General features: G+C 39.6%; 1 protein-coding gene across 1 annotated transcript in view; it reads left to right on the top strand.

Annotated features, from left to right (window-relative positions):
• The window catches only part of ALCAM (activated leukocyte cell adhesion molecule), a 122,555-nt gene extending 113,363 nt beyond the window's left edge, over nt 1-9,192 (top strand). Inside the window, exons 15-16 of the mRNA XM_059816159.1 lie at nt 5,139-5,255; nt 6,949-9,192. Coding sequence (XP_059672142.1) covers nt 5,139-5,226 — 88 coding nt within the window. The 3' untranslated portion in view covers nt 5,227-5,255; nt 6,949-9,192. The remainder of the gene's footprint in view (nt 1-5,138; nt 5,256-6,948) is intronic.
• Nucleotides 9,193-13,171: the final 3,979 nt, after the last annotated feature.

Genomic DNA, 13,171 nt, shown 5'->3' with positions numbered 1-13,171 from the left:
TTTTGAACCCACTCTCGAACAGTAACTCACCTAATCTCTATCCCCAAAGTGACGCCAAAGGAAAGTCTGAGAAGGCAGCAGCACAGAACTTTCCAAGTCTGCCGAGGCAAGAAAAACATTACTTTTTTTCATTATTGGTGTTGTGGTTTGTATAATCTTCTATTGTCTTGTCATCCACACTAAGCAGAAATTATACTTGTAGCCTTGGAATATATTCACAATAAATCACTCACTTACTTACATAGTTATTCACTGCCTCAGCACCACTTGCTGCAAAAGCTGGTTATTGCCACGTATTCTTTTCACTATGAATATTATCCCATAAATCAGGGACTCATCTGTATTCAACACACTGCAGCCAGCCCCCTCTTGGATAAAGAGTTGAGGCTGCGTACCCCAGCATGCTATGTTTCTCCTTCATCTGAGCAGAAGGCTTGTTTTCTAGAAATTTCTCCTTTTTCCAAAAAGGATATTTTAAACTAATTTTCACCAAACAGAATATAACGTAGCGCTTCAGAATCTTTCTAAAATTCGTGTGTCAGACCTCAGTCAAGTGATTCTAGGACACCCATCTTCAGCAAATACTTCATAGATGAACTTTTCACCTTGCCAGAAACAGCTGAGAGTACAGCACAAATTAAAGGTTTAGAAAGACAATAATGCACCCGGCATCCTGTATCCCTGGTCTCTAGGCATGGAAGTTTTGTGTGTGGATTGGACCTTTGTCCCATTTTTGCTCCTTGGGTTTGGACATGCACAAATCTTAAGTCCCATGAGGCTAGATCGAGGTTAAAGGCATTTAAAATGCAGCGAGGGAAATTCAGCTGGGCAAACTGAAGCACAGCAGCAGTCCTAAGATTGTTCATACTCAGAGCACACCAAACTCTTGAAATTCTTAAGTCGGAGTAATCAAGAATGTTACTAGTGTCTCTGAAACTGAACACTTGAAGCATAACAATTCTGCTTGTCTGATACTTATATAGGAAACGAGCATATGAATCCAAATGTGGCAGGCCAAATACATAGGAAATCTGCTGTATGTTTCAAACAAGACTCAGCATTTGTATTGTTTTTCATGCAATTCGCTTCCAGAGAAAAGACGAGGTTACAAACATCTCTGAAATTGTCAGTTCATGTCACAAAACTTTTATAAAAGTGGCATGAATTAAAAAATAGTCACTCGTTTCTTGATGACCGGAATATCTTTCTAATATCTCTGCCTTTTCTCCTGCTGCTGGACATTTGAAAATAATTGGAGGAAGTGGAAGGCAAGGCTGGGGTAAATAGAAAGAGAGTGCAGATAATCCAAATTTGGATGTATAAAAGACCATTAGCTCCTAGAAAATCTTTTGCAACAGTGCAGTTGAACGTCTAACATGCCTTTCAAAAGTAATGCAAGCCTTAATGAAATTCATGGCTCTTGCTTCAGCAAGAGCTGATGAACTTCAGATGAGTTCTACACCAGTGAGTATTCTCTTACCCATCGTTACTGCAAGCTTGGGTAACAAGGACAAAGAGCACTGCAGATTTTCTTCCTTAAACAGTGTTGAGGGTGAGGCCTAGACTTGTGAGATTAAAAGCAAGACATCAGGAATTAAAATCCAACACCACTTTCTGGGTCATCTATATGCAGTCTATATTTACTCTACAGCAGGCAAAACAATTGAGATGGAAAACAGTCTTTATATTAAAAACAGTGCTATGAACAATATCTAAACGAAATCCATGAAAATAACAACCCCTCAGCACAGACACACACCAAAGAAAACTAAACCCCTCATTTTGGTACTACTTACAGAGAGATTTTGATTAGGAGTCCCTGAGGATAATTATTTTCCTGAAGAGCAAGCATAGATAAATGTAAAATACGAGTCATAATTTTAGCAAGAGCTCGGAATGATCCATGTTTTACAAATGAATTTAAAAAAAAAAACCAACAGTTGAGAGACATAAGTAAACTCATATTCATACAACCAACTTCTCACTCTTCAGAACAATATGGCCAGAGCATGCTAAGGTGTGGGCTTGCTTTGTGGAGCTGTAGATAATGTTAAAGTGTGTGAGATGACGGTCTGGGCAAAGCGGGCGGTGTTGCCCTTTTTGGCAAATCCTCAGGAATATTTCCGTCCATCTGGACCGCATTGCCCAGCTGCTCAGATGTCCTCAGGAAGTCACTCTTGAGTTGCAAATGGAGCAAGCTGACGAGGGTTAATGCACAAAAAACCTAAGGAACAACTGTTGTTGAATGGTAAGCTGGCAAAGGACCGTTTGTCCTGTGCCTCAGGTCACCTCAGGAAGCGCTGGAAACCATGTTTTGAGCCAGTTCTCTGTTACAAACCCAGGCCATGTCTCTGGAGCCCTGAGGACTGGTGCCACGCCAGGGTTGCCTACTCCTCTGCTGTTGGCAGAGCACTGCCAATGGATCCTACCACTGCAACTCAGTGCAAAATTACTCTTCTCTCTTAATAACACTCTTTAGATAGTATTAAAAAGGCAGCAGTATCACTTGTGCTGAATCTGCCTAGTTATCAGTGTTTGGGGAACAAAACACAGAAAAAAGTCGGTGAGATCACCGAACCACCAGAATTAAACTGCTGTATTTCAGTCTCAGGCACTGAGAATCTAAATCTATCTGATTGTCAGACATGAAAAACTGCTGCTGCTCTCATTTCAAGCAAGCGGTATATACCATCCTCCAAAAGAGTTCTGGCTTGCCTGCCTCTTTCAAAGTCAGAGTGCTGCCTTTTAAAGCTCCTATTTTCACCCATTTGGGCTTTAGGAAAATAGAGGTGGCATTCAGTGAGGGGAACAGTTTCATTGAATTCAGAACTAAAATAGAACACTTCTTTAAAAATCAAAATCTGATCGCATTGCAGAATCTCCCAGGTTTAGTCACGGAACAATTTTAACCTAATCAAAGACCAGTAATGCTAGTTACAGTTCCCTCTGCTGTTAAGTGTCAGGTCACGTGAAATCCAGTCTGCTTTGAGCGCTGTAAAACTCTTGATAAGAAGCCAAAAAAAAAAGGATCACACTGAGCCATGCCAGTAGTCTATGCAGTCCACTCTCTTGTCTCCAAGAGCAGACATAAGCAGTTACGTGAGGGCAGACATACATGATACTGCTTTCTCGCCTCCAACTCATTTCGGCTCAGGTAATTGCCCCAGTCCAGATTCTTCCAGCTTTTCATCTCTTTCCCTGCTGTCTCCAATTTTGTAAGACTTACTTATGGAAAAGACTCATTAGCCACGTGACAAGCTAAATCCTGTGCTCTACCTAAAACAAACTTTTTTTTTTAATTAAAAAAAAAAAAAGCTTTTTAAAGGAATTGTTTGTTTGGCAGTTTGTTTCTTTTTTACTAGGATTAAAGAGATTTGTGAAAGGTTATTAAGATCACAGAAGGTCAATCTCTACCAAAGCACTGAATTTTCTTCTTTATTGCATCTTACATCCTTTCCTTCTGTGCACATCACGTGTTTCAGGTTTTGAATACCCGAAGAAAGTAGAAAGTTACTGCACAATAGAAAGGTACCACTGTAGAACAAGTTATTTTGTGATATAATCTCAGCATTTTAAAAATTAAATTTGCCTGCGACAAGCAGAAGTTTGGATCTTTGCAGTAGGTGGGTTTTCAGCACAGACACCTTGCTGTCAGCCACACAAACGTAACAGAGGCACTCTAAAACCAATAGTAAAAGGTAAATGCAGCTTTGAAGCATTAAAGCTTATAGCCACTCAGGAAATAACCTACTCTAAAACCAAAAGGATTTTGGAATGGTCCCATTCAGTGTAATCAGGGGGATTTGGGGCCCAGAATCCCCTGCCCCTCCGGCACTCCACCTCAAACACTGCTCCCCAGCCCAGAGAGCAGCATTTCAGCAGCCCTCCCAAGGGCATTGAGGGTTAGGGGCCTTTGCACCCCATCAGAAGCTCTTCTGAGACAAGAACTAAACTGTACTCTCTTAACAGTACTGTTCAAGGCTGCTTCAACTCAGGGCACACGTAGCGCTTAGCCGCGGCCTTTGCTCAGATGGAGGATGTGCACGGAAACACTCCACTAGCAAAAATTCACATCAGCGGTTTTGGGAGGTACATACCTGCATGGTGTCGGCGTGACATGTCACACTATCTTGCTAACCTGTGTCTTCATTGTATTTTGCAAGTCAGTGTCACTACGGGTCTTTACCCAGAAGCAAGGGTGAGCATATGCATGAATCTGTCACAACAGACGTTGCTTTTCTGTAGGGAAAACAAATTACCCATAGAGAAAATGCGTATACGATAATCTGCTTTGACACAAGGGATTTACTTTGTCCCACTCAAACACATTTGCCCATTTACATTTTAAAAATTGTGGCCTTCAAAATGTTATCGCAGCACTGCAGGAATCTTTCACCTCGGCAGACAGTGAGGCTTCTCGCACGTTAAATGAATGGCTTAGTGGTTTTATTGTGCTAAGCTAAACTAAGCACTTAACTCATTAATTCATCTCCACTACTTGCATTAAGGAAGACCTGCTATTTTAAATGAGGCATACCTCTTCCCCGCCCCCCCAAACATTTACACAATCTCTTCTTTACCCAAAGCTTGTCAGTCGTAGCTAGCACAGATCTAGAAGCCAGAGTGGGGTTTGTTTTTGGTGTTGCCAGAATTTTCATTAGTTTCTTCACAGTTAAAGAGCTTCCGTTTGGCACAGGCTGTGAAAGTCAATTACTACAAATACACAAAAGATTGCTATGTTGATCAAGATACCTTAGCCACACTTGTAACGTTTTAGTACGCCTTAAAGCAAACTCTTGTTTATTGAAACAAGCTACACAATTAATTTGTCAAGAAACATGGATCTGCACAACTGGTTTAACCTTACCAAATGTCTGCTAGCTCAGAGTAATTCTGAATTCCTCAAGAAGTAAAACACACATACACAGCCCTACTGCAACACTTCCTGCGGTACTAACGCTGGTGGAGGAACTGGTGCTGTTGGTCTATTTACAGACATATGCAAGCCTATTGCTCTGCTCAGAAGAGAACTGTAAGGGTTTTATGTATTACTGAGAGGGAGGAGACAGTGTCCTTAATGTGAGGATGGAACAAAATGCTGTAGACATGCAAAAGTGACCTTATTTTTTTCATTATAGGACAGCATCAAAACATGTAGACAAAGATCTTGGAAATATAGAAGAAAACAAAAAGCTAGAAGAAAACAATCATAAATCTGAAACTTAAGAGACAAAATGTGTCAGTCATCAATCCAGGTAAGCATTTCATATTGCAGCATTTCGTATTCATCTCTTTGTCCACCATTTCTCCCTAGCCATCTGTGTCTAGCGATCACGGTGGTGGCTTGGAGTCTGTTGCTCACCTTTTAGAGGTTAGGCAGGGGAGCGATGTGGAGCGGACAGACAGACTCAGCCCCTGGCCAATTAAGAAGTCACACCTGCATATGCACATATTAAAGACATAACTTAGTACTTGGCTTTATTTTATTCCATGTACTTGGGGAAATGAAAATACAAATTTGCATAATATATCACTGTGGTGTGTGTGTGTATGTATGATATGAAGAGTATGTTTAGGTATAGTTTCTAAGGTTTTGAGTTATGACTTTAAATGTTCACAGGAACCTTCTTCCCTTACTGCAAGCAATAGTTTCTAAGTCTTTGGTCAGCTTTACTCATCATCACTGCAAGAGGCATGAAAACTTCAGCTAGCACAAAATCATTCTTTTACTCAAGATTTTACATACTCATACTATTATCGATTTTATCCTGGAAAGAAACACTGTATATTAAGTTAGTAACAATGCCACAGATATGAAAGTTTCCCCAACCAGGATCCGTGTAAAATAAACGCTATACAAATAATGAGGTAGATGCAGAAGTGCTGTCGGGGATTGTAGGAGCCCTACAAAGCACCAACAGCACCACCCGGTGTTCACAGATACATACACCACTGCTACATAGATATGTGCCACTGCTGCACCTCTCCCCTTAGTACCCAAAGCAGGGCTTTAGACCATTTTTCTGACCAACTGAGGCCATTTTAAATCAACGCTGCGGTAGCACAACAGTGTGGAAACCAGCTAACCATACTGAAGTTTCTTGAGTTAATCATCAACTGTTCTTAAAAATGAGAATAGTAAGTGTTCGGTGGTGGTGCATTGTGAGTGGAATTATCACATTTCATATTTAGATGAAAAAAGCTCCTTATTAAATAGAGACAGCTCTCCTTATTAATTACTTCAATATGTTAGTATTGTCTGAAATTTTAAAAGTGCAAGGCACTATTTTTGCGCTAAATATTCAGAATTCACTAGGTAGAATGATGATACAGTACATAAAGAGATGGAGTGTTGCTGTGTGCACTTTGCTAGCCATGTCACTGTTTTACTAGCTTGAAAGAGGGAATTGGGAATACCAAAATTATGCCCTATGGATGATTTAAAAGCGGAAAATAAATTTGGATCTTGAAAAAGTTGCAGTGTAAATAGCCAGCATTTCTACTGCAACTCTATGGGAAAATTCTGAAATCTTTTCAGTTAGGGCTTGTTTTGTATTTTTTTGTGGACCTGGTACCTTCTGCAACATTGCAATATTGAGGTGATTAGATGGAGCTGAAGTGAGCTGAGGGTATTTATTGAACTTAGGAGTTAAAATAACATCATGTGCCTTCAAGCGCAATCTTTTAATTACTTTATTTCTTCAGATCAGTGGATCTACATAAAGGAAAGCTTATCCATAAGTCCATTACTTACCAGATAAACTTACTGGATTTACTGGGAACAATATTGCTACAGCTATTCTTACCATGAAAGAAAGTATTCTCATCACTGAATGGCAGAAGAAAGTACTATTCCTGTAGCTGTTTATTTGAAGGTTAGATACTGAGTAGTTATGTTGGTTAACGTATTTAAAAATGTTTAACTGGCTTTATCTTTCATATTTTCAGAAAATACATATAGACCAATTGAAGCATGAACGTGGATTGTATTTAAACATATACAAAGAAGTGACAGCTATTCATGGTTCAAGTATTAAACAGATCATACTACCAAGTTTTCAAAGGATTTTAGACACAATTATCTCAAGCTAAAAAAACCCACAAACTAATTTTGGCAACAGCCATGATAATAGGTCACCATGTTGTGTTCTGTTTGAAATATTTTTTTGTAAATGTCTGCACTGAAGATTTCTTTTTGTTTGCCTTTATGTAAATTTTTTACGTAGCTATTTTTATACACTGTAAGGCTTTGTTCTGGGAGTTGCTGTTAATCTGATGTATAGTGTAATGGTTTTATTTCAATTGTTTTTATGACACCCTTTGAGCAGGTACATGTCTAATTCTGATTGTTATCAGTGAAGCCTCTGCTTTGTAGCAAGTACCTAGAGTGTAAGATTGTCTTAAAGGAAAATGTCAAACTCCTTTTTCATTCTTTGAAATCACAGTAAAGAGGAAGGGTGAAAGTTGTGACAAGAATAAACTAAATTGTTAATAAAAGTGAACATTTAAAAAACCATGCAAAGCTAAACAGCCAGAAAGGGAATAAAGAGTTTCCACAGAGAAGTCTGGGTATTGAGCAAGGAACACAATGAAGAATTCCTAGCTTATGTACAGACGGTGGCTAATAATGCTTTTCTTCTAGAGCAAGACACGCATTTTATTGATACATTATCAGTCGTCTTTCATGTTAGAATTAAGATAAGGAACTGGAATTCTGGATTAATTTTGATTCCTTTATGTTATCCGCTGCCTTAAAGTACTGTACCTTTTCTCCATTTCAAAAAGATACCAGTCAGAATTGGAAACTTTTTTTAAACAGTGGTCATATCAAAGCTGCATTTTTTTTCCACAAAAATAGAAAATATATATATATTTTTTGTGTGTTTTTGTTAACTATGCTACAGATATTGAATGCACCTTGAGATAATTTTAGTGTTTTTAACTGGTACCTAATTTATCAAACAGTACATATAATTGTAACAATGAAATGTCTATGTATCTTTAGTTACATTCAAGTTTGTAACTTTCTAAACATGTTTTACGCTTGAGGGAATTTTTAGAACGGTACTGATGAGAAAATGTTTTAGGGTGAATGGCCAAGAGGAAGTTGTACTTAAGGGAGCGAAGTTTCACCTTATGCAGAAGGTTAGTTTCTGGAAGAAAGTAACAGGCAGCTTTGATGGAGAGGAACAGGAGGGTAAGCAGAACATCAGGTTTCCATTTACAAATATCCAGGGAAAAAGTAAGTTTTTATAGACTGGTAGGCAAAAATAAATAAATAAAAGAAAAAGAGGGACGTTAGGAAATGTATTTTGCCACTTTTGCATTATTTAGGGGGAAGAAAACACTGTTACTTGTAAATTTGTAAAATGTTAAATGTCTGGGCAGTAGTGACTGATGTCTTAATAAAAGCTTCCTGTAGTGCATTGGCATGGATTAAATACATAAGATGTCCTATAAACTCTATGCTGTATAAAATATTAGAGGGAAATCCTATTACATGCCTCTAAACTTTGATTTGTTACTGTTTTATTTGGCTGAAAGAAAAATTATAATCTTGGTCAATATTTAAACCAAAGTAAAATGGGGGAAAAAAACCAAAGTAATTTGTTTTGCATGGCTAAGCCATTCTGTTATCTCTGTAAATATTGTGATTTTTTTCTTTTTAGAATTTTGTTAAAAAAATTCTAAAATTTTTAAAGACCTGTTTTTCCAAAATAAAAGGTGAACACGCAAAAAAGTTACTTTATATACAAATATATCTTTTTCTTTTGGTGCGAGAACACTGCCAAGTGATACACATTTTTAAAAAAAAAACCAAACCGCAGTGGGTGTGACTCTCAGCAGGAAAAGTTGTAACAGAGTTCTGTGAAGGAATGTGCAAACATCACCTGTCTTTGTTTATAACACTACAAATAGTTCTTAAATACAGAGAAGAAACCTCCAAAGAAGATAAGTGAAAGCATAGGGAAGGGCTGAAATATTTTCATACCACTCTCTGGGCAATATGGGGGAGAGGAGAAGAAAAAAAAGTCATCCTTCAACTTCCACAGCTACAAAAAAGGAATAAAAACTACTCCTCGCCTTTTGGGATTCTGCTAGGTCTCCTATGCACTTTAAATCGTCAATCCTAGGAGCTGGGTTTTTCACTGCTCCGAGTTCACTATGGGCACGTTTCAAGAACCAAGAGTGCAAAAGAATTAATGTTTCTATCCATGCCTAAACAACAATAAAACTGAAGTATGTCTTCACTCGCTTGTCTGCCATCTCAGTTTACAAGAACACGTATGAGCACGAGGGAGGGCACGCACTTACCCAGAGCTCGCGCTGCTGCTGCCTAATCCTGCAGATACGCCTCCGGAGAGTTGGGGGGGACGAAATGTCCCGTCAAGCCGAGGGGGCTCGGTGTGGGGGTGTGGGCCTTCTTGGGGACTGGAGGGTCAGGACCTAGAGAGCATAAGCAGTCACTCAGAGAAAAGCACCTGCCTGGCAGGCATGGGAAACCTTCCAAAAGTTCATCCTGCAGGTCTCTACTTGTGACCTGGTTAAAAACATAGCCTAGCAATGAACTTGGGGGGCCTGATCAAATCTGATTTTGTGCACCACGCCAGAGTTCAACTTCAGTGTACTACGCATGGGAAGAAAAAAAAAAAATCCCTGCTCACAAACGGTTTAAAAGCACGGCAAGGGGGAGTGGGAGAGAACCGATCCTCTTGTTTTCGGGTTGGGAAATTAAGAGAGTTTGGGGTCTGTTCACAGCTGTACAGAAAACTGGCACTGAGCTTGGAACAAACCAACAGGTTTGTCTGCATGCTGCAAAGGCAGCATCGTGCAAAAATACCCCACAGGCTTCCCAAGCAACTCTTAAGTAAGTAAGTCCCCAGAAGCAATAATACCAAAACTATACTGCAGGGGATACGAGCCACTAGTAAAACACTCGCACAGAAATGTGATAACGGTGCGGCCAGAAGGTGAGGCTGTCTGAAAAAAAGTACTTCGGGTCAACACAACAAAAGGCAAAGCGTCAGGGACATTTTGTACCGGTTCCGAGTGCTAGAGGACGGCCTCCGTTCTAGGGCTTTAGCATACGTACAGCCACGGCGCTGCTGGGGTCAGCAGCTGGTCAGAGCCTTCACTCGTGTGAAATGCTTACCAGACTGCTTGCCAGTAAAACAAATGATCCATACGTGCTCCTCTGTATGTTATCCAGGACTTGCCAACATCAACCCAGCACTACAGATGGTTTAGGCAATATGCTGCACCTTTTCCTGGACAGCGAGTTTTCATTCTGTCATGTTCTGAAATACATATACAAATAAGTAACTCTAAATTCTATATTGATTGTTACTTGAACGTTATGAGATACTAACATGAGTTTTACCCATATTGGTACCAGCCCATAGAGACATACAAAAAATGACTAAATGTAAATTTGTTGTCTTTTTTTTAAGATAAATTTTCTCAGGGAACATCCGATACGCACCTAATATCCGCAGCTGCTGGCTGTTGCAGTTAAATCTGATTTACTCGTAGTACCACATGTAGCTGGATACCTTCCTGTTGACTTCATGTTTAGCCAGCCATATGTATGTAATTATCTCAGCTAAGATTAAGCAGTGACATATGAAATGAGATTATGACCTCCTGTGTCAACCACATCTGTGCAAATGTTTTCTGGGTTTTCTTTTGACAAGAATGCATCTCCACCCAGGTGTTTCCAAGACTTGCCCAATACAAGTTTTTCAAACAGATTTCTCCTCCAGGCAGAAAAAGATGGAGGGAACACCGGAGGTACACAATGTCTAGTTACGTGCTTCTCCCAACCCCTACAGGGCTCCCATGCTCTTCTGGAAAAGGGGAGCCTCCTCAAGCTGGCATAATGCAGTGCTGAGCAAGGCTGACTTCAGCCTTCCCTCCCGGTGGTCTGCCGGGGAGGGAGGGCACCGCCTTGTTACAGTGGGAGGGTAGGAAGGGAGGGAGACAGGTTGCAAACAAACCAACCCATCACACCCCCCCCTTAACTGTGTATGCGTCGTGTGTAACGCAGCACGCACGTTTAGTAACGATTTGCTACATTTCAAAACCTCAGAGAATCAGAAACTAAGCTTATTACTTATTATCAAATTATGTCAAAGTCAATTTTTAAACCAAGACTTAACTCCTTCCACCCAGCCACTCACAATTCTTTAAATGTCTTGCAGTTCATACATTTTTCTCATTTACATTCTAGAGACATTTATTCTCTTAGCAGCAAGGCACTCACTTTGATGGAGTAATGAATTCCAGCTTGAAAAGGTAGAGCCTGACAAATTATTAGGAAATTTTGTTCCTTAGTGAGAAAACAGTAATGCACCCCTCTCATCCCACACCCACCCCCCAAACAATTTGCCTGTTCTCACGTTCCACCTGGTGATAGAGCTAAGGCTTCCATTGCCCTCTGGTACCTGTCCTGGTGCTCGTTCTGTATAGATTGAGTCTCTGCTGCCCTCGCCATCATTTGTTTATTTGTAGGACATTTAGTTCAGAAATGCCAAAGCACCTTGAAAGAAATACCAGCAGTTTAACACAACTGTAAACATAAAAGGGTCTGTGAAACAGGAAAAAAAAATAGCAGCATACCCAGCTTCCCATGCTTGGGCTTCTACATGTTTGTATCCGTTGTTCTGGAGTCCCCTGGAGTTTCCCCATTTTGGAAAAATTGCACAAAATCTAATCCATACTACAAAGGCTCAACTGTAATACCATTACATATACCTATAGCACCAATCTGCCTAAGCCTTTTACTCTTTTTTTTATGGCTAACCCTTTTCCTGTTACTCATACAACTAGAAATAATGTTAAATATTTAATGTTAAATTCCTAATGTTAAATAAATAACATTAGGAATCTTCGTACTGGAACACCAGCACAAGTCTTATGTTTAAGGATGGGATGTTTTTTCATATATCTCAGTCCATGTAGTTGTGATGCAAGGATTTATTGCATATACTACCCAGCCCTGGACCTGAGAGAGCAAAGGGAAGAAAGCAACATCCTATTGCTCTAAGAAGAAACAGATTAAATTCTATTTAAATATGGTCATTTCCATCCATTTACTACTTCTAGGAAAAAGCAATCCTTCTTTCAATACAAACCTACATTCAACCTCGCTCAGAAAAAACTCTCTATATAATACAGCTTATATTAAAAGAGGCCAACTACAAATCCAGAACAGGAGCAATGCTTCCCTCAGCTCAAACTCACATCATCCTAATCCTTTTCCCTCCCCTGAGATTCTCACCGGAGCAGTCAAGTAATCACCTGCGTAGGTACATCACTGATGACAATTTGTTTTCTCCAGAGCTAGAAAGCAAATACAAATTCAGATCATGTTGTAAGTGTTCAATAACATCTACACACCAGATCTGAGATTGCATTAGTATTTGCATCTGTCACAAGAAGAGCTAGTCTAGCATGGACAACAGAATACATTTAAAAGGAAGAACATAATTGAATCTAAATTCAGGAAATGAAATGTATTAAAGAATCAAATAAAACCTCATATAGACAAAATATTTCCACAAATTCAATTTCAGTGATGTTGATATAAAAGCTCTCCTTGTTTTTATTACTCCAAATAAAGAAAGATCTCACTCATTTCCATGAATTTAAGAAAGTAAACACACACAACAGACACAACTGGCCAAAGCGACTGCACTTACTAAACAGAAAGAAACAGGATATGGAAATCAGATCAGACAGACTTTCTGATAAAATTAGAGTTAGCGAGATTAGCAGTGTGCGGAATAAGGTCGTTTCAGTTCTATGTGCGATGCCTTTCTAACCAACCCCCACTTGCTGCACCATGAAGTAATCCATTTTGCAGCGCAGTCTGGGTTTGCTGCGTGCTTCCGCACAGTGCCGGGTCCCAGATTTTCCTAATCCACAACATATCAGGAACAACAGTGGAGAAGCAGAGGTTTTTCACTGAAATTTTTACACAGGTTATAGGCAGGGGTAAGAAGTACAAGTTTGGCAACAAAAGCCAGCAGTAGTTAGAAGCTCTTGAGAAAGTAACATTCGTGGACCACCTCCTTTCACACTGCTGCTGCCTGAAAAACCAATCGTTTGGTCCTTCAAAAAAGGGGTGAAGGAGAGGAAGGAAGAGTGAAATTGCCAGTCAATAGGAGCA

Source organism: Gavia stellata, chromosome 1 (assembly GCF_030936135.1).
Source record: "Gavia stellata isolate bGavSte3 chromosome 1, bGavSte3.hap2, whole genome shotgun sequence".
In the NCBI taxonomy this organism is placed as follows: domain Eukaryota; kingdom Metazoa; phylum Chordata; class Aves; order Gaviiformes; family Gaviidae; genus Gavia; species Gavia stellata.
Note: the sequence above shows the minus strand (reverse complement) of the source record. Positions and strands in the feature narration are given on the sequence as shown.